Raw genomic sequence first — 22,146 nt, forward strand, 5'->3', positions numbered from 1 at the left:
AGCTATGCATTTTGAGGTGTCTCACTACGCAAATGAGCTTCGATTATTTAAGACACAGGGCCCTCTGAGAGTCCTGGAGCCTGTTCAGCGTAGTGAAAGGACACAATCTTCTCCATGTGATTGTGAGAAGGAGGGGGCCACGAGGGGAAGCAAGTTACACCATGTGCCAAAGTACCAAGTGACCCATCAGCAGCAATTTATAGAACTGGAATGAAAGCACTTGCCGTCCGCTGACAGAATTCCATTACCCGTTCTTTTCACTTCTCTTCTCTCACTAGGAAAGGAAGGAAAATTAAAAATTTATATCTTCAATGTATTTATTTCTGTAAAGCTGCTTTGTGGCAATGTCTGTTGTTAAAAAGTGCTATACAGATAAAATTGAATTGAATTGAACTGAAAGGCAAAAAAGGCAAAAATATCGGACCCTCTGTCACATCTCCCAGTTTCCACATTCTAACAGACACCTACTTTCTTACTTAATCCACTACTGATAAGGTTGCATGCCACGTCTAGCTATAGCACAGCATGTACGTCACGCCATTCCTGTTGCCCACACTCTAGACTCAGTGCAGGTGCGAGCGACACAGATTCACTACATTCGATTTATTAAATTGATTTAATTTAAAATGACCTTTCTCTCACAACTGCCAGTGTGTCATTTGATGAGGAGAAGAGATAGAGCCTGAGGTAGCAACCTTTACAACTACATCAGAGACATTTTCACGCTCATATTTCAACAGCTGACTGTATGAAGTCAGATTTAGCAAGATTTATTTGATAGTATATTTTCCTGCACATTCATTTATCTCATTATCTGATTTTGTCAAGTCACTCAAATGATGTAAACAGCAGACTAGTTGGAGAAAGATATTATCAGATTTCACGTTCAACAAAAACACCTAGATTTTAACCCAATACTCAAATTATTCTGCAAATATACAATCTAAAAATGGCGTTCTCTGATTTAAGATGTTATAGTATGCTATTTGCATGGCCATTTGATGACTAATGAAATGAGATAAATGATTGTGCATGCAAATGTATTTGCTATTGCCTTTAGGCTACTCAAATGGTCATGCAAATAGTATGACATCTTAAATCAGAGAAAGGTATTATCGTATTTCAAGACATTCACTAATGACACCTAGATTTTAACCCTATAATCAGGTTATTCAGTACATGTATACAGTCTAAAATGGCTGGGTTAAAAGAACAACCGGACAACAAGAGCTGAGTTGTTTTTAACTGCACAGCTGGGTAACTATTGGACAGAACAGACTTTAAAATCATCTAAACCAGCAAAATGTTGTTTAATACACAAGATTAATCTAAAAAGTTGAAGTTGAAAATGTAGCTAAATAATACAAGGTACTGCCTTTCATTTCAAGAACAGGAGGTGGAAGCATTATGCATAGCAGCCTCAGCCCAAGTGCCGCTTTTGACATCTGTAGGATAAATATTACTCATAAATCAGTATCAAAAGTGTCAATTGGTTTTTAAAACTGTGACCACATTTACAAAGGATGCTACAAGGAGAACGAAATGCATTTACCCAAGTATCTTCTACTGAAAATGGGTACCTTTTCCTGCAGTTTGTCATCTGCTATTTTAAATTTTTAGGTAAGAATAGGAAATGAAAGTGGCATCATCTACTCATTCAAGATGAGTTTTTGGTGTTGGTCAGAGAGCTAACATGACCTAACCTTACTGTATTAATAGTAGGCTGTATTAATATACTCAGCTATCTAACAAGCCCAAATGTTAAGGGGAAGCTAATGCAAACTAAGAAAACAAGTTACATCTACAGTCAGGGGCATAAGTATTTGAACAGTGACATAATTTTTGTCATTTTTCCTCTATACACCACAATGGATTTGAAATGAAGCTATCAAGATGTCACTGAAGTGTAGACTTTCAGCTTTAATTCAAGGGGATTAACAAAAATATTGCATTAACTGTTTAGGAATTACAGCCATTTTTTATATATAGTCCTTCAATTTTCACATGCTCAAAAGTAAAGTAAAGGACAATTGACTGATAAGCAATTTCATGGCCAGATGTGGCCTGTTTTCTCGTTTAGTTAATCGTTAAATGTTAAAAGTTAATTGTTCTAATCAACTGACACACTTATTTTAAGTCAGGCACATTTTAACTGACAGTTTTTATTTGTACCCTTTGTTTCTTATTAATATTGATAATTTTGTATTAGTGGTTTTTATTATTGTTACGTTTATTGGAATTTCTGTGTAGACCTCAGATTAGAAACATGCATGGTTCTATAATGCTGCATTACCTCGTATGTGGTCATTTTTGACCTTGGTGCATGTATATTTTCCTCCTCATACAGCAACCTGTATCGTCAGTGTTCTAGGTGTAACAAAGCAAATATGCCTGCATGTTGATTGATCTAAAGCAAATGCTTGCGTATACAGTATAACTCATTTAAAGGTAAGAAGTGCTACTTTGGTTACTTCTGTTGCTGGGTGCAGCCATGTTGTTTTGACATTACTCCATAAACTGGGAACTTGTATATATGAGAAAACTACCTCAAGCTGACAAATAGCTGACAAATACCCCAAGCTGACAAATGGCAAATAGGGTGTTTTCTTTGGATTTTCCTGGTTGGAGGTTGGGAATTGCAAGTTGCGACCTCTAGTCGAACGCAGCATACGCCTGTGATCTCCTCTCTCCATGGGCATTTAAAGGTGCATTATGCAAGGTTTGTCAAAATTTGTCAAGGTTATTCCTGTAATGGTTAAAGAGGTGGCATTGAATAAGATTTTTTTACATTCCTGTCCAGGAGTAACATCACTAATTCTGCATCCAGCATCATACCCTTCACCAGTAATAAATACCCCTTCATGGGAAAAGCACTGCCAGTGGTTATTCTGGTTTAACTGCATTTCTTGCTGTTAAATTTTTTCGAAGCACAGAGTGCTGTTTTGCCCAACGGAGAATTATCCTGCTATGCTGAGAGCTTACCCATTTCAGCCAGATTTTTTCTTTCTGAACAGACTGAGATGGAGTTGGAGTGTGGACATCGGGGTGTGACTATGAAATGATTGAGAAGAGGCCCATCCAAGCACAAACATGCAATCCAGACCAGAACACAGTTTTCCAAATGTGTTTTCTTAGCCACGTAATACACTTGTGCTGAGGCCATGGCTTAAACAATTACTTTTTTATTATACATATTTTCCAGGTTATTTGTGCAAGTAAACATTTTTTTTTTAAATTCTATTGCACCTTCAAATGAACTGATACGTCCTTAAAGAGCGTGGGCTTTGATTGATTGTCATGTTGCAAGCTAAAGGACGCAGGATTAAGGAATAAAGGAGACAACAGAGTATTAGGATGCACCCATAGTTACTGGACTGAAAACGAAAAGTAAATTTACAAGTGTAAAATTACTTTTAAGTCACGTTACAGTGAGTTATGTTGTATTTTAAATGATGTTACGGTGAATTATATTGGCAGCTTCTCAAATAAATCACAGATTTTGTGCATTGCCAATGATTAATCACTGAAGTTGTGATTGATTTCACATTAGATCAAACCAGATGGTGTCCTAAAGGATAGCTTGTGATAACCCCATTCACTGTTTACTGTTCAGCTGCAGTGTACGTGCCTGTCACCATGGTGCAGTTAATCTTTCTGTTCTCAGGAAGAGAGACGAGTGCTGTTCCAGTGGCTTTGTAAACTGAGTGTCTGTGTGGTTTGTGGTTTGGTTTGAACTGTCATTTTTCAGTTCATTTACCCAGAGAAGACAGACTTGCTTTCCAGCATTCTCTTCTGAAAGCATGCCAATATGCCAGTTCAATGAAATTTCTTGTTAGAATGACACGAAAGCAGATAGACCTTTTACAAGATCAACAGTCCAATTAAAGTTCACTTTCTAGTATGCAGAATATGCAGCTGTTTATTGGATCCCAGCAAATTGGTTCTATAGTTGTAGCTAGGGGATATCTTTTTTTTTTTTTTTTTTTTTTCCAGACTACAGATTACTTTTTTTTTTCGTACTTGTCGATACTAATACCGATATGAGTAATGTATTTGGTATTAATCAGGGGCATCACGGAACACTTTATTTAACTCTGTTTCCCCGGTTGACATAGTGGCCATGTAAAGTGTACACTTGTGTGTTCATTCTCTTGGTGTTAGCTAGTTGTTTTTACAGTGCAATTGCTAGCTACATGAGTTACCTTGGATCGAATAAGGTTGGATTTGGTTTCACTCCAGAAAAGTTTTTCTGTGCAGCTGTAAGTACAGCATATAAAGCTTACATCACATAGTATCATAGTGGTATCGGATGTTGCTATCGGGTATCAGACTGATATCCAGTACAAATATCTGTATCACTGCATCCCTAGTTGTATTTATAGCAATGAACCTGGTTAGTGAGAACAATACAAAAAAAAAATCTAAATCCTGTCTCTAGAAAAAAGATAAATGTGTACCATATCATAAAACATTATTATTAGTAAATGATTGCACTTTCTGAAGTAAAAAATTTCACAGTGTAAAAAAAAGCAAAAAAGCATTTGAGGGTGACATTTGCTTAAGTTGCTCTCATCGCAAAGGAATTCTGAATATGCTGATGGGTTGTGGCTCCACCTCTTACGTTCTTCTATAGACTGTAGTACTGGTTTCAGTCCAGCTATGTGTCTAGCGCAGGTGTTTAGTAGAGAATGTCACACTCTGCTACATGCCGCTGCAGCATTTATCCCCCTGACCTCATGCCATAAACACCTTTCTCCTTTTGAACCCTTGAGTTGTAATTGTACACCTTGCTAATGCATGAGGAACAGTAGCTCAGAAAAGTGTATGATAGCAATGATAGCATTGCTATCAGTTTATGTGCAATTATATGGATATTTTGTTTAATTTATTGCTAGAGGTTATTTGATGGAATCTAATAATCTAATGAGAAGGTGACGTAAGGTTTTCACTTTATAGATTTCACATTATAGATTTCATAGAAGCTGAGTTGTGTCAAGTGATTTGTCAGATATAGAATTTGCCTTGTGTAAGGGTGCAAGCATGACAAACTGGCAATAATGGGGTAAAGGATAAAGGGGTCAGTGGTGGGGAGGCCATAGTGTAGGGTGTGTTATATATATTTTTGGATATGATTTGGACAAAAATATATGACAGATATTAGAAACAACAAAGAGAGTTTTATTTACTGTCATACTCTCTGTTCCTCAACTGCTGCCTCACCCCCACACCCTTAGCTCGAGCTCACATGTGTAAGTTGTTGACAATACCCCTTAAATGTGTTCATCATTATTTCCTCTTTATACCACACCACAACTGAAGTCTCAGTTCTGACTGGTCAGAAGGAATTGATTAATTTTTTTTATAATAGCAGTTCTGTTATAAAATAAAAAGTTAAAAGGTTTAAATGAGCTTGTTCTAATACATGATTTCTGCAGTAACAGCTCGGTCAACTCAAATGGCTTGTATTGAGGACTCTCTCATAATTTAAATCTTTAACAGTAGCCATGTTATTTAACAAAGAAAAAAATAGAATTGTTGCTAAGGTGAAGCTTTCTGTAAAACTTGTGTTTTTATTTGAACTTTTTTGGACAGAAACTGTGTGTCTTTTCTATCAGTTATGTGACACATTGCCATTTTGGTCTTATTAACTGCAAGAGAGAAACAAAAGAAAAATACATATGAGGGGAAATAACTTGTTTCACTGATCGAGTCTTGCATCAAGATATGGTTGGCTGGCTTCATGTGTCTCGGAGGAAGCATGTGTTCACTCCTTTGCCCTCCCCAATTGGTAGATGTCGTATGATATCTGACTGGTGGGTGGGAATTGGTCATAGACTAAATTGGGGAGAAAACCCGGCTATTTAGTATAAAACTTTAATCATATTAGAGTGTTAAGAGCACAGAGTGTCCTCCCAAACGTGAAAGGAAACAATATTAATGGCTATTTAAAAAAATTAGTCGTTACAGTGTTTCTGTTCTTCTGCTGACAGCGATTAATAAGCCATTTGTGGGTGAAAATCAGTCTTATTAAACATGTTATATGTAATACGTTGCTGGCAGATTTTGAGTGAGACAGCATGTGCAGTCGTGACTCATTCCACTTATTTATTTCATACATTTTGTCATTGTTTATTTAGTGTTTGGTTAATTAATTGTTCCTTCTCACTATTTAGGTGTTTTTAAAATTAACTAAAAGTTTTAGTTAAAAAGACATTGTTTGTCCCCTTTTTTCCATAGCCTCACCTTTGCTTCCAGTGTGGGCTTGAGGTCAATTGCAACATATGTGATCATTAGTCACAGGGAATAGTGGCATACAAAATAACGACAAAGTCACATTACAGACAGCTCTCACGTTTATTTTCGTGAAAAAGCTGGATTTGGGAATCAGGCGTGCTTCCTGGTCTGCGGTTCTGCAGTTGAACGTCATGTAGTGTGCACTTTGCATGTCTAACTACTGTGAATTAACACAAGTTGACAGTTAATGCAGTATGTTTTGTCATCAGCTTCTTTACAATTGGGAGTTACTAGCTAGCAATAAATCAAGCAGTCACACAGTAAATAATTTAAGTATTAATAGGAAAGGATAAGGTTTTACCAGTTCTGTCCAATTTTTCTCTCTTATTAGTTATGCTGCACTCATCTTATCACGGAAGCGGGAACTCAGAGATTGGAATGATATCATTTTTTACCTCTGTGAGTTTGAACTACAAAAAGGGGGGAAAAAAACAAGGGCGCCTCCATGTTCGTCCTGGATGAGTGCTATATATTTATGTCCTCAGAATGTTATACACTGAAGAAGCGAATATGTCTATATGTTGATTGATCTAATGCAAATAGTTGTATACAGCATAACTCATTTAAAAGTAAAATATACTACTTTGTTTATTGTTGATGCTGTGAGCAGCCATTTTAATTTAACGTAACCTGCTGAATTCAAGGTTGAGGAGACAGTCTTACGAGTAGGAATTCCGAGTAGGAATTCTTTCTCTCTTCCTCCTCACCCGACCCTGTTCATGTAATTGGAAACAAGGTGCATTGTTGTGGATAAGTGGATAAATAATCAAAATGTGCTCCTCCTTTTTTTCTTTTTCTTTATTCTGGGACAGAATATACTTGGGCTTCTGTCAATATGCTTGGGCACAGCACCAAAGTATCACTTGTGTGTGGGAAACATTGGATCACTATATCCTTGAATGCCTACATTACACAGATGGTTTTAGCTCCTTGTTAGTGTGAGGAAATGACTGGAAGGCCTAGTATAGAGATGAGAATACAGAGAGATGGGTATGAGTGTGGCTGTCCATTAAAGAGGGAGACAGTTATGATTCTTCCCTTAGTCTATAGTGATGTATGAAATCAGAGATTCATGCTTTGAAATGTGTTTTTTTTTTTGTTTGTTTGTTTTTTTTTGACATGCATGTAATTTCCAGATTGAAAGCAATTAAAATATTTTTTAGTGTTTTTATTTTGTATATTTAAAGTAAACTAGTCACAAATAAAATGCTAAACTCAGGGGTCAGTGTAACTGAAAATACTGCAAGACCACAGTTAATCAATATTTTGGTAAATAGCTCTGAACATAGACGGGTTCAAGTATATAAAATGGTAACATCTAACATTTTGTACCTTTGCCTCATATTCGTATTTTTGTCCAAAGACATTAGAAAAATCAATATGTAATTAAATGCTTCAGCAGATGCAAATAGTGTTTCTACATTTTTATAGGAGGAAATATCACATAGTTTGTATTTTTACTTTTCTGATATGCCCAGATGTTGAGTTATTCTGACACTCCCATTCATTCATGTTAATGAACCATGACTCTGAATCACTGTCTATTGTCTGTGCGACAAAGACACACCTTGCAAATGTTTGCACCATCAAGCTGGGTGGTTCATAACAACACATGGCATTTTGCAAATGTTATGGGAAGATACTAGCAGTGTAATGAAGCCCAAAATTCAAATTCAGTCTATACAGTGGTGTTTCAATATGATACATTTTCAGTAGAGCACTAATAAGAATTGCCTTATGTGAATATGTGCCTTAGGTTTACATTTTTAATTTTAAAACATTAAACATTAAAAAAGTATTAATTGAAACTTAATGATAGTGTTTGTGTGATCCATTCTGACTTAGCAGCATAGCTTTCACTGGCATGACTCTGGGTGGACTGTCTAAAGCATGATGCTTTCCATATTCTTCTGTTAGTTAGTTTTATTCTCGGTCATCTAGCTCTGTGTAGCCCTAGCTGGGTGTTTGAATCCTGCGTTCTCCACTACCGAATATGATCTTCTCAATCGCAGTGGTGATTTCTCAAGAATGAATCACAGAGAAAAAGCTGCCTGAATGCAGGAGGGTATTAGATGTATGTTTGCGGTATTAGTGCCAGTGTAATGTACTTATATTTGGTGGTTTCTGCATACTGTAATGTTTCGGCCCACCGCTCACTGGCCATCAGCGTCATAACTTACCGGGAAGCCAAAGTGCTCCCATGCACCAGATATTTAAACTTTGTGGAATCTTCCAACTCCTGCTTGCTGCTGAATGCAGGAGTTAGTATGATAGCATGTTGGCTTATGAAATACAGCGGGCTTAGGAGAAGCATTTTTTTTTAAACCCCTGAAACCTCTCCTGATTTGAAAGTTGCTTTTTCAGAAGCAGGAGTGTGGGCTTGATTAAGTTTCATCTCACATAGTGATTTCATCTCATGTAGTATAAACAGTATTTCATGACTAATAGCCTACTTTATTATGTACTGTTATATGTAGTAGTATATTTAAGTATACTGAACAGTAAATATACTGTTACTGTTATTATTTATATATATATATATATATATATATATATATATATATATATATGTGTGTGTATGTGTGTATATATATATATATATATATATATATATATATATATATATATATATATATGTAAAATTACAATTATAATATTATATAATAGTATATATGATATTATATATCTTAATTACATTTTATAGCTCCTGTAGTTCTTGTGCTTAATTAGTTTATAACTTGTTTAATACGCTTGGAACGGGATAAGGTGTAGACAAAAAGCCCTATGGGATCAGATCAGGCTTGTATGAATTTTCCATACAGTGATGGCTGAAATTGGATGCAAACCGTCATGAGGAAAGAATACACAAATAGAAATTTAGGTCAGATAAGGCTCAGATCCAGCATAACAGCTAAGCCATTTAAAAACACTTCATTCTTTTAGGGCCCTATCTCAGAGATGGACTTTTAAACTCCTTTATCACTTTTACTGAAGCTCGGATTGTTCTCATTTGATGTATGAATGTACTGAAACTATACTCAGTGTATGAGTGTCATCAGTTTTGTCGTCATGTTAATGTGATAATTTGGTAATCATGGTGTACTTGACTGCTTGCTGACTTGACTCTTCCTGTATGTGTGTGCGTGTCTGTGTTGTGGGTGATCAGGTGTTGCTTGTGAGCAGCAGCCGGCACCCGGATCAGTGGATTGTTCCAGGAGGCGGGATGGAGCCAGAGGAAGAGCCGGGTGGAACTGCTGTGAGGGAGGTCTATGAAGAGGTAAGCTGTCAGTCCTTTGAATTCAACCATAAAAAAAAGTGTGATTGCTAATAAATGTCCTGTATATTCATAAACTCAAGTGACATGCTGCCAAAACCATTTTCCTTCCTCAGTCCAACTACCATTTCAGAGCCTGTCAGTATCACATTTCCTTGTTTATTGCTGTGTGTAAACGTGATTGGAATGTGGAAATTTAAACTGGCGCCAAGGCATTAGTATTTGTCTTGGACTAAAATTGGATAGGCTCATATACCCAAGAATATTCCAGGTATATAACTGACTTCGTCACGTACTTGTTGGCAGCTTGGTACTCCCAATTTTCATAAGGGTGTGTTATTGTAACAGAATACTACAACATTGACCACAGCCATGAAGACAGTTTGGAGCTAAGCATATGACATGGCAAGCTGTATTCCTGTGAACTTTTGCCCACATCTTCAGAGACATTTTAGAAGCTTTAGGTATGAAAGACATACCCATACCACTGACACTATGAATTAATCACCAGTAATTATCCTTAACTTGCAGTGATTACAGCTTTGTCCCTTCACCTTGTGTCTCTATGCTTTAAGTCTTTGTAGTTATACTGCTAATTGTTTTGGAGTTTACACCGAAAGTCTTTAGATATCATTATGTTGGAGTGAAAGTTGAAAGGCTGCCTCAAGGGGCCTCTCCCATCTGTTGACAACTATGAGACATGGAGACAACATTTGGAGTTAGTGTCCTGTTACCATTGGTCTCCTCAGTTTGGAAGAAAATATTTCCTTAAGCAAGCATGAGGGAGGCACTTCCAGGGCTAGTGACTGCCTCCATGTGAGTGTAGCAGCTGTAGCAGTATGCTGTGAAAATGTATCAAGCCTCTGATATGTGAGTTGCTGCTCCCTCTTTTGCAGAGTAATGAATTTCTGAGTGTGTGCTTTCTGTGCACATCAAATGTTGTCCTAACTTCTAAAACACACTGACTCGATGCATGTTTCATAAAGAAGAGGGACGGAGTCTGTAAACAACCAGCAGCAGGGCTCCTGAGTGGTGCAATCGAATCAGAAGGCATCCTTTCTCCTTGACCCAAGTTTGAATTAGGATGACGATGCAGTCTCCGTGGCTGGGAGTTCGAGCACAGCTGGTGTTCTCTAGCCCGCATACAGTCCCCTCTGAATGTATTGAAATGGCAAGGCCCAATCTTTTGTTTTTGCTATACTCTAAAGACATTTGGGTTGTGAATATGTTGAATATGAGGTGATAGATCAGAATTTCAGCTTTCATTTTCTGATATTTATATCTAGATGTGTTAAACAACTTAGAACATGGCACCTTTTGTTTGAACCCCCCATTTTTCAAATGATCCAAAATATGGGAACATGTGACTGACAGGTGTTTCTTGTTGCCCAGATGTACCCTGTTAGATTGATTTTTTTTAACTATTAATAACTCTGAATATCTACTCTTGGTTTGAGTCCCAGGTTTCACCTCTGAAGACTGCATTTGTTGTTAAAAAGGATAAACCAACATGAAGACCAGAGTGCTGTCTATGGGGAAAAAAGCAAGCTGAAGAGTATCATAATCCACCATTCAAAGAAGGCGTCGAGAGCAGAAATATAGGGGCCATGCCACAAGATGCAAACCACTTATCAGCAGTAAGAATCAGGATACCAGATTGGAATTCACAAAGAAATACAGAGATGAGCCACAAATGTTCTGGAACCAAGATTAACCTCTACAAACGTGATAGAAAGGCCAAAGTGTGGAGAAAGAAAGGATCTGCTTATGGTCCAAAACATATGAGCTCATCAGTCAAACACGGTGAAGGTAGTGTCATGGCTTGGGCTTGCATGGCTGCTTCTGGAATAATAATGAATCATTATTGATTATGGTAGCAGCAGAATGAATTTAGAAGTCTACAGAATCATTCTGTCTGCCAGTTTACAGAGAAATGCATCCAATCTAATTGGGAGGAACTTCATCATGCAGCAAGACAATGACCCAAAACCCACTGCTAACACAACAAAGGGGAAAAACTAGAAGGTTAGAGACTGGCCAAGTCAATCAGCAGACCTTACCCCAATTGAGCATGCATTTCAGCTCCTGAAGAGCACACTGAAATGCAAACAACAGCTAAAGGAAGCTGTGGTACAAGCCTGGAAAAGCATCACAAAAGAAGAATGAAACAATTTTGTTGATGTCAGTTGGTTGCCGGCTTGATGCAGTTATTGCAAGCAAGAGATATGCTACCAAATATTAAGTGTTATTTACTTTAATTTACTTTAAGACTATTTGTTCCATTACTCACCTATTAATTGGGTGCAATGTTCTAAATTGTTTACCACATCTTGATGTAAATGTCAGGAAATTAAAGCTGAAATTCTGAGCTATTATCTTATATTCATCCTTTGATGTCTTCAGTGTATAGCAGCAGCAAAATAATTGGCCTTGCCATTCTAATACTTTATGAGGGGACTGTACATAGAATTGTCCACTTAGCATTCTCTTCACAGCATTCTCAAATTTGAATAGCTAGATATACTTTATTGATAACCAAGGGGAAATGTGGACTGTTCCACTGCAACAATATCTTAGCAAGTCAAATAATCATGAGTAATGGTAGATTGATTTGATTTCTTAATGTGAGATTATTATAAAACCAGTGTAAGATTATAAAATTCTAGATAGTTTTACTAATTTCAGACCTAAGATCTATACTGTTGGCAGTTAATTTTGCTTCTTTCTAAGAAATACAATGCAAAACTGTGTAGAAATTGGCTTAATATATACAATAATCTAATTGCGATAAGTATAACATTACATAAGTACTACCTTGAGCAAGGCACCTAAACCTCTCTGGTCCAGGGGTGGTGTATCATGGCTGACCCTGCACTCTGACTTACTGGTAAACTGTATATTGTGATGTTCACTGATCAGCCTTAACAATAAAACCACTGACAGGTGAAGTGAATAACATGGATTATCTTGCTACAATGGTACCTGTAAAGAGGTCGGATATATTAGGTAGCAAGTGAACAGTCAGGCCTCAAAGTTGATGCGTTGGAAGCAGGACAAATGGGCATGTGTAAGGATCTGAGTGACTTTAACAAGGGCCAAATTATGATGGCTAGACGACTGGGTCAGAGCATCTCTGAAACGGCAGGTCTTGTAGGGTGTTCCCATTATGTAGTGGTAAGTACCTACCAAAAGTGGTCCAAGGAAGGACAGATAGTTAACTGGCGACAGGGTCATGGGCACCCAAGACTCACTGATGCACGTGGGGAGTGAAGGCTTGCCCATCTGCTCCAATCCCACAGAAGAGCTATTGTAGCACAAATTGCTGGCTATGATAGAAAGGTGTCAGAACACACAGTGCATCGCCGCTTGCTGCATATGGGGCTGCGTAGCCGCAGACCGGTCAGAGTGCCCATCCTGACCTCTGTCCACTGCCAAAAGTGCCTACAATGGACACACGAGCATCAGAACTGGTCCATGAAGAAATGGAAGAAGGTGGCCTGGTCACATTTTCTTTATATCATGTGGATGCCAGGGTGCATGTGCATCACTTACCTGGGGAAGAGATGCCATCAGGATGCACTATGGGAAGAAGACAAGCCAGCAGAGGCAGTGTGATGCTCTGGGCAATGTTCTTCAGGGAAACCTTTTATCCTGGCATTCATGTGGATGTTACTTTGACACAGACCACCTTCGTAAACATTGTTGCAGACTAAGTACACCCCCTCATGGCAACGGTATTCCCTAATGGCAGTGGCCTCTTTCAGCAGGACAATGCACCCTGCCACACTGCAAAAATTGTTCAGGAATGGTTTGAGGAACATGACAAAGAGTTCAAGGTCTTGATTTGGCCTCCAGATTCCCCAGATCTCAATCCAATCGAGCATCTGTGGGATGTGCTAGACACACAAGTCCAATCCATGGAGGCCCCACCTTGCAGCTTACAGGACTTAAAGGATCTGCTGCTAACGTCTTGGTGCCAGATACAGCAGCACTCCTCCAGAGGTCTCGTGGAGTCCATGCCTTGACGGGTGAGAGCTGTTTTGGCTGTACAAGGGGGACCGACATATTAGGCAGGTGGTTTTAATGTTATGGCTGATCGTTGTATATCATGTATCATGAAAGTGTTTTTAAGTATCATGCATATTATGATATAATGATCACCCCTGCTACGGTGCTCCTGTTACATGTCCTGCAGAGATGAGTAATTACTTTGACAGGAATGCTAAACACGGTACATATTTGGCTATATAAAGAAATGACAAGTTTGTTCTGTCGCTGAAAGTTTAGAGGTGGCCTTTCATTAGACAGTTAGGGCAATTAATGTCAGACCAGATGACATGAGTCTATATCTATCTCTTTTAACAATAATACAACCAAAAGTGATGACGTATCCATCAGGTTGGATCATCAGTTTGAAGATTAAAACTTGTCACCATGTGTTTACTGACATTTCACAGCAGTCAAAAGTCCAATGGTTTAATCAAACAAGATGGTTATATCTATATGTAAACAAATGGGACTTGATGGAATGCAAAAATACAAATGCAGTGTGTTTTTCATACTGGTTTATTTCACAGTTTCCCCAAAAATGCGGTAAAGTTAAAGTAAAGTTAACTGGTAGAGAGAGTGTTCAATGTAGTGCTCTATCGTTTAGCAGTGAACTTTGTGTATGATGCTTTCAGGAAACTCTGCCTCTGTCTAGCGTCAAAAAAAATTTCCAAGTGACGTTGTAATGTTGAGCAAGAGACAAAAATGCTCTGGTATGAGTGGCATGTGTCAAACACATTCCCAATATGTTGGATATGAAAAACAAACCAGTTGATGATCAATCCTCTTGCTCTTGTTTTACTTAAGACTACCCAATGACATGAATGGCTTTATTACCCATATTAGGCTAATTGATCCTGAAATTGTCCACATCTGTATTAAGGTCTTAGACTACAGACTTGCACGCTATTCAGAACTTACACGAGAGTTACACATGTAGGAGTTTGCTTAAAACAGAGGTTGATTCTGACCTTGGACACAAGTGCATTTTTCTTGCGTGATATCAGCTCGAGCGAGGAGCAGTATTAAGTCCAGTGCCACTGGCCAACAGTTTGACGTAACCACAATATGTCACTCTGAAATTCATGTTTGGGCTGCAAATATACTCAAGAAAACTATGGAATGTCATTTAAGGCCAATATTAAATACATAACTATAAATTAATTATAGACTATTATATACTATATACTATTAATTAAATGATTGATTGTATTGTCCCTTTAAAGTCAATAAAACGTATTTCTTTGCACAACGGAGACAGAATCTTAATAGAAGATATTGTTTATCTCAAGGACTGAATTTTTTTTATGCATAAAGTTATGAAATAAATTAACACAAGCTGTAAGCGTAGCAGATAAACCATGGGTACCTTGTCTTTGGCATTATTGTATTGTATTTACAACTCAAAATAGCTCATTAAAAGCATGATAAAAATGGCCTACATCCCATGCACAGATTTCGATTTCATGAACTTGATGTAGTATCTTGTGGCTTAATTAAGTTTTGTGCACCATTAACTGTCTGTGCAGAGTATAAGAAAAAAACAAAACAAAAAAATGAGCCGTATCGAGTGTCTTTTTTTTTAAGCTTCAAATCAGTGAGGCTGGAAGCTATATTTCTACATTAAATGGAATTTGCAGGGATTAATGTGATAATTACAACTAGGACTAGTCATGGAGCAATATATTGGCAATGTAATAGACACCTAGTACGTGTTTATTTCATTGTTTTCCATCTTCTTTTATATCATCATATTTAGTCTTATTTTTAATTTTTTAATTCTCTTGCTTTTATGTTGCATTGTATTACTTTGACATCAATGGCAAAAAAAAAAAAAAACTTGTTTCCTCCTTCAGTCAGCATTTTCTATCCCCCTACCACCCTCCCTTTTTTTGTGCTTAAAGGCAGATGTTTGTGTTTAAAGTCATTTGTCTAGATGCTGTTGAAAAACCCTGTCTTAGGCACTTCCACTCAAGAAAAATATTCCAGCCTCAGAGGCATGAACTAAAGGAAATTTGCATAATTTGAATGGTGCACCTAGACAATCGACTTAAGCATGTGCATAACCCATCTCCAAATATGCATAATTTCCCCCATGTAAATATTGATGTAACTTGGATTTGCTTTGCCAGTACATCCCTATATATAATGTATCTTGAATTAAACTTCTTTATTTAAACTTCATATATTTACTGTCCTGCCTGAATAATGTTAGCTTGATTATGCCTGAAGAAGTTTAACCCCATTCGTGTAAGATGCTCTTGAGAAATCCAGGAACAGCCTGTAAAATTACCTGAGCTGTAGCATTCCATTGGTAACAGTGAGGCTCAAGAGTTCCAAACTCTCTGGAGCTGTGTCAGGACTGGGATATGAGTTATGACATTTGTGCCTTTAGTATTTTGCATTTCTGGGGCTTGATTTTGTCTCATAAGAGCATGAATATCATGAAGACAGATGGTAGCATTTGAAAGTGCTGATTGAAAAACACCTCAGAATTTTCATCTAGTTCTAGCACTCCTCTTTGTGATCATTGCAGAGAGAAAGCTATTATTGTTCACAGTGACCCGTTAGATGGAGGTCCAACAAGGTTGTCTAGAACATATTTATTGACCAGGAAATTAAAAGCGTCGATAATGGAAACGAACGGGGAACAGAAGAGCACACTGCGTTTCCCTAGAGAAATGTTCATATGGTTACTGCTGCATATGTAACAAATCATTCTATACTAAATATAATATCTTGTCCTGTGAGCTGGTGAGTCAAGCCGTGGCCGAGTGCTCTTTGCAGACGGAGTAACCCGAGCTTGGTATAGGGTATTTGACAGTATTCAAGGCAAGGCATGCTGTTCTCATATGAACATGCTGGAATCTTGTCTGTGCTGTGGAAATATATGGCTTAGGCCTCCCACGTCAGCGAGCAGGGGCCCAGCATTTTGGCTGCACAGGTCAAGAGATCTGGCTCAGCTCCAGCATGTCCGTGTGCTCATCCTCTTTTTAATACACTGTGATCAGACACCTCTTTATATGTCAGAGCCAGACCCATATAACTCATTTAAGTGTATTAAGCAGTGCACTCATGACTGGAGGTTAAATCCTTTTCTACTGGATAGAACATGAGAGTGGACTAGTGGTTTTGTATTTGGTTCTTTGGCTGTATATTAGTAGTATATTATTCATATATACAGGTGATTTCATTATATGTTATATGTATATATTCTAAGATCATCATGACATATTTATTGTGCTGAAAGTAGTCAGGATACACCAATAGTCACATTGTACAACCTTCATGGGTAGTTCAGAATACAGATGTTTTTTCCTCTTTCTGTGGCCGTACGTCATTTGTTTTTTCCTGTCTTTTTTTCCATGGCTATGCAGGCTGGTGTAAGGGGCACGCTTGGCAGATTGCTGGGAGTTTTTGAGGTAAGATGCCAGAATTACATAAGGTCAGATATTATTTTAATCCCTCCTAACATGCAGCTTGTTAAAATTACAAATGGAAGTTAATTGGTCCATACTGTATGTTAATGATGTACATCGTAATATTATATCATGCATTTGCTGGTGTGTAAATGTTATTTGTGTAGCTTTTTATTGTGGTAATGGAATTGTTTAAAATTTCTCCACAGAACCAAGACAGCAAACATCGAACGTATGTGTATGTGCTTACGGTTACAGAGACACTGGAGGACTGGGAGGACTCTGTTAACATTGGTAGGTTAACACACGACCTGAAACACGACAGTTATATTTTATGTGTTATCTCGGCTATGATCTTTTTCAAATGTGGTATTTTTCCATGTACTAAAGCAATTACATGTCACCCTGCCATGATAGAAGTTCTGCTTCATTTTGTTTTTGATTGAGTGCCAAATACGACAGTCTCTGTGGTTACATTCACAACATATTAGTTCAACTATGAAAACCGTCAGGTGGGCGTACTATTCTGTCTTTTCAGACTTTGCTGTTTATTGTCTGTTTTCTTATGGCTCATGCATGTCATGAATATGATCATTCTGATCACCAAAGCTACTCGGTGAATAAAAGCATCTGTCAACTCTAGTGACCCAGTGTGTCTGAGAGCTGCAGACTTTATAAGTGCTGCTTGTGCTGAAATTATAAAGCCATTTTATTGATTTTTGTGGCTGGAGTTTAGAGCTTAGTCTTGTCTGGTCTGGTCTGATTTCTGGTCATGGCTTAACTGCAGTGTTATAATCTGAGGGTAGATATGGTTTTATGCAACAGTTCTACACTGCTGTTTGACCTTATGTGACCATGTGTTTTAGTCCCAGGAATCTTGCTATTGGGGTGGCACTATATAAATAACTGTTTGCCCACATACAGTGTAATTCAAACTTGAACTATTTGTAGATGGTGTGGAAAGAGAAAACCTGGTAATCCTTCACTCGCTGCAGCAGTATAAATAGTGTTGAGTTTGTTTGCCAGGAGGTGTGCCACAGTTGTTTTCCAGTCAGCGTCACTACACTCCACACTTTGCTCTCTCCCTCTCCCTGGCCTCTCTCGATCCCTCTGCCTGGACGGATGGCTGCCAAATAGGGCATTATGACCCCAATACACACAGGAATACTGGCAGCATGCTTCACATGAGCTGCCTGGGCGGGTGTTGGTGAGAGATTATAAAATAAGTCTAAGAAATAAATTGTGCCGTAAATAACCGGACACATTTACTTGTCATAAATCAAATGTCAGGTTTAATGCCTGCTTCTAGATCCTTGCAGCTGAAGAAGTCTGCAACCCAGACATGGACACCCACACTTTGCATTACAGGCCTGCCATAATATCACCAGTTCTCACTTTTTCAGGGCTTTATGGCTTTGAAATAAGACAACAACTTTATTTTTTTTAAATAAATCACATTTTAAAGTACTGTTTAGTGTGGAGGGTTTTTTTTTTTTTTTTTTTTTTTTTTGGTTAAATAGACTTTTTACTTACATAACGTTATTTATTAGTAATACAGTTCAAGTTCCAACTGTGTAATTATAAGGTTCTTTCTGATTTTAGTTTTTTTTGGGGGGGGGCGTTATTGGCAAAATGTTAAAGTTATAAATTGGCATTTCTGATTTTCAACCCCTTGCTATTACTATTACGTACAACATCAGACCAGGCTGCAGAGCATCCATGCACGTGTATTAATTTTGTAATAATTATATAAACTAAGCTTATACACTCAGTTGGTTTCTTATAAATCGAAGCATTTCCGATGCAGATCGCAGTTAAATGTCAGTTCAACCACAACATGTTTTATTATTTAGGTTGTTAGCATGGAGCCGGGCCATTCACTGACATGTGCTATGATTTTTGTGTTAAAACTCTTTCTTTTTTTCTCAGACTTCTGTTTGACACTATGTATTGCTTGAATGTATAAAAAATTAAGTCATATAAAAATTGTCCATTAGAACCTTATAATTATGGTTATAAATAAGGTCTTAAAGTGTACATGTAGTCATCATGTTAGCACTGTTTTTAATAATACCTATATGCTGTCTTACAGGAGTGATAATAATTGAATAACGAATAACGAATTGGAAAGGCATCTCTGTATAGATCAGCAGTACTAAAAATGTTGAAGTACAGTATAATGCCATTTTACAATGTGCTTCACAGGTCGCAAGAGAAAGTGGTTTAAGATTGATGAGGCGATCCGGGTGCTGCAGTGCCATAAGCCGGTCCATGCTGAGTACCTGCGCAGGCTCACACCTCGCTGTAGCTCGACTAACGGAAACACCCAGGAGCCAACAGGCCAAGGCGATAACACACCGCTCCATCAGACCACCTCACATGACTGCAGTCTGCCCCGATTACACAGATAGAACTGCCAACAGGGGGCAGCTTTGAGCCACACAAAAAGGACTGGAAAGGACTACTTTTGCATGCAGCATTTCTATACTTCTTAGTTTTTTCTAATGTTGAGAAGCCAAAGGTTTAAAGAAGAATGTGCCTTTGACTCACAAGTTTAGCATATAGTGTGCATAGAGCTTTTGAGCTATTTCTTTCCTACAGCCGAACAAAGATGTGGTGGACTTGAGCTTTGAATGAAGGCTATTGAGAAGAAAGTGGACATTTGGAGCACCTTTGAATGGATTTTTAAATAACTGATAAATTACTTATGGATTTTTAGCATTATTTATTCATAGGTTGCAGTGATTTAAAGAATGTTTGACATGAACCTAAAGCATCTTTAGCAATGGCAAAACTGTGCAATACTTGATGTAAAAATTCACAATGAAATCTCCAAAAAAAGGATTTATTTTGTGAGTTTATTCTTTATTTTCCTTAAATATGTCTAAAAGCACTACAATAATTTGAAACAAAAGAGCTGAGGGCCTTTGACAGAGCGTATAACTCTATCTAAACACGTCAATTCCCTCAGGGCACGTCAGTGCAGTCAGGGCACGTCAATGCCCTCAGGGCACGTCAGTGCAGTCAGGGCACGTCAATGCCCTCAGGGCACATCAGTGCCCCTGAGACAACAGCATGCAATGTGATGTGATTTTGACAGCTTTAGATGTCATTATTTCATGCCTAGAATGTGTTCCAACATGCTGTAAGCCTTTTAGTTGATCTCAAATGTGAACTCACTCTATTAAGCAAGTTTACATACCTGTACAGGAACTTAAGGTAAGGTTTTTTTTTAACTTCACCCAGGAAATGTTGAAATTTCTAAACATAGTGTTACCCTCAGGATATCACTAAGAGCAAATGAAGTCACAAAATCATATGCTTTTTCCTATCTTTTTGCTAGAGCCATAACCTGCTTGGAGTATTTAATATAAAGTATTAAAAACTAATAGGCACCTTTATTTCAACTTTATAAATAGTATCATACACAGTGATGGCTGGTCATTTTAGACTGGAGGGTGGCTAAAATCTAAGCTCTATCAGTAGCTCAACAATGAAAATGTAAGGGTTCCACAATGCATTATACAGTATCATGAGGTCTTATCAATGGCATTATAAGAATAATGTGGGGCATCTCTCTCTCTCTCTCTCTCTCTCTTACACACAGAAATAGGCAGCTGCGGATTTCTAAATTTGTCCATAATGCTGTTCATGTCTGTAACAGGTTTCATACTATGTTTCCTCTGAATTAGAGTAACATTTTGATCTATTTATAAAAGCAAAGAGGAAGCTGGAAAAAAACCTATCAGCTGGTAAAATGATCTAACAAACAGCTTGGCCTTTGTTTTGGTAGCTGGTGAGACCAAGCTGGACTTTTTTCAGCAGGGAACTCCAGACCAGTAGGTGGCAGTAGTGTGTTGGTGTGTGCATACTGTCTGTGAGGAGTGCTCATAAATATCTTTAGTGTAATATAGTGGATAATAACAATATAATTCATGTAGAAAGAGAACTCCTTTGGAGTAAGTCAAGCATGAAAGCGAGGTGTAACTCCTGTGTTTTGGCTGTAAATCCTAACCTCGGTGACCACACTGTTTCAGACGCACTCTGTACCTACACTACCCGCCCACCTGGGTTGCCAGATGAGGTGATTTTAAATGAAAAATGTATTAGCATAAAGTTGATTTTGTTTCTCGCTCATATTGAAACTCAGTCCTCAACCCCATTGTACTGCCTTCTATTAAAGTTCAAAAATATATAATTCATGTCAGTGCTGACACTACTTCATTAGCTTTGAATGGCTAAACAACGAATACAGTAGTTATGGACTTTTTTATTTAAAAAAAAAAAAAAGATGGAATCAGGATTTATTTAGTGAATACCAATAATCAGTATTTTTGCAAGTCATATATACCTGGGCTATAAAAATGTGAGCTAAGAAAATCGAATTAATCCGATCTACACCATGAGAAAAAGAATCTGGATCAATGTTATTTTCATATGTGTAAGTTGGAGTGGTAGAAATTGTAGGCAAGGGAATAACTAGGATAAGGAAAACATGATGGCTGCAGGTATCTGTGTTTCCCTCCCACCACTAAAAAAAAAACATGCGGTCCAGAGCATGCCGATGAAGGGCAGGGGCTGGCACTAGGACAATTTGTAGCCAAAAACTTAAGTTGCAGCTACATCAGATCAATGGGTCCTAATGTCAAAGTCAGGATACAAACTCCAGTTCTGCCACTGGTGCCCTACATTCTCAGGGCTCAGGACCTCTTCGTAATCAGACCTCAAAGTCATTGCAACTTGGACCCTACTGGACAGAGAAAAGATAGACTTCATGGTTCACAACAAAGAGTTCTAGTCAATGTATTTTCTCAGAAGAAGGACAAAGGTTTCTATTTGATTCTTGATTTGAGTGGGCTATAATTCTTAATAAAAGTCCTCGCTTTCCTCCAGTCCATGTTAAGATTGGCAGATGTTGATTATAGATCTGCTTATTATTATGCCTATTTCCCACACAGATGCTTTTTGCCTTCCAAGGACAGGTATTCCCATTCAACATCTAACCCTTTGGCCCCTCTCTTGTGCCACAGGTGTTTTCAAAATGTATGCAGGCGTTTTTGCCTCCTCTGATGGCCATATTTGGAAGACTGGCATTGAGCAGGATGTTTAGGA

General features: G+C 37.9%; 1 protein-coding gene across 1 annotated transcript in view; it reads left to right on the forward strand.

The window, feature by feature from the left end:
• Positions 1–19,878, forward strand: part of nudt4a (nudix (nucleoside diphosphate linked moiety X)-type motif 4a) — a 28,103-nt gene extending 8,225 nt beyond the window's left edge. Inside the window, exons 2-5 of the mRNA XM_026926978.3 lie at positions 9,461–9,571; positions 16,993–17,037; positions 17,244–17,328; positions 19,240–19,878. Coding sequence (XP_026782779.1) covers positions 9,461–9,571; positions 16,993–17,037; positions 17,244–17,328; positions 19,240–19,445 — 447 coding nt within the window. The 3' untranslated portion in view covers positions 19,446–19,878. The remainder of the gene's footprint in view (positions 1–9,460; positions 9,572–16,992; positions 17,038–17,243; positions 17,329–19,239) is intronic.
• Positions 19,879–22,146: the final 2,268 nt, after the last annotated feature.

Source organism: Pangasianodon hypophthalmus, chromosome 6 (genome assembly GCF_027358585.1).
Source record: "Pangasianodon hypophthalmus isolate fPanHyp1 chromosome 6, fPanHyp1.pri, whole genome shotgun sequence".
NCBI classification, from domain to species: Eukaryota; Metazoa; Chordata; class Actinopteri; order Siluriformes; family Pangasiidae; genus Pangasianodon; species Pangasianodon hypophthalmus.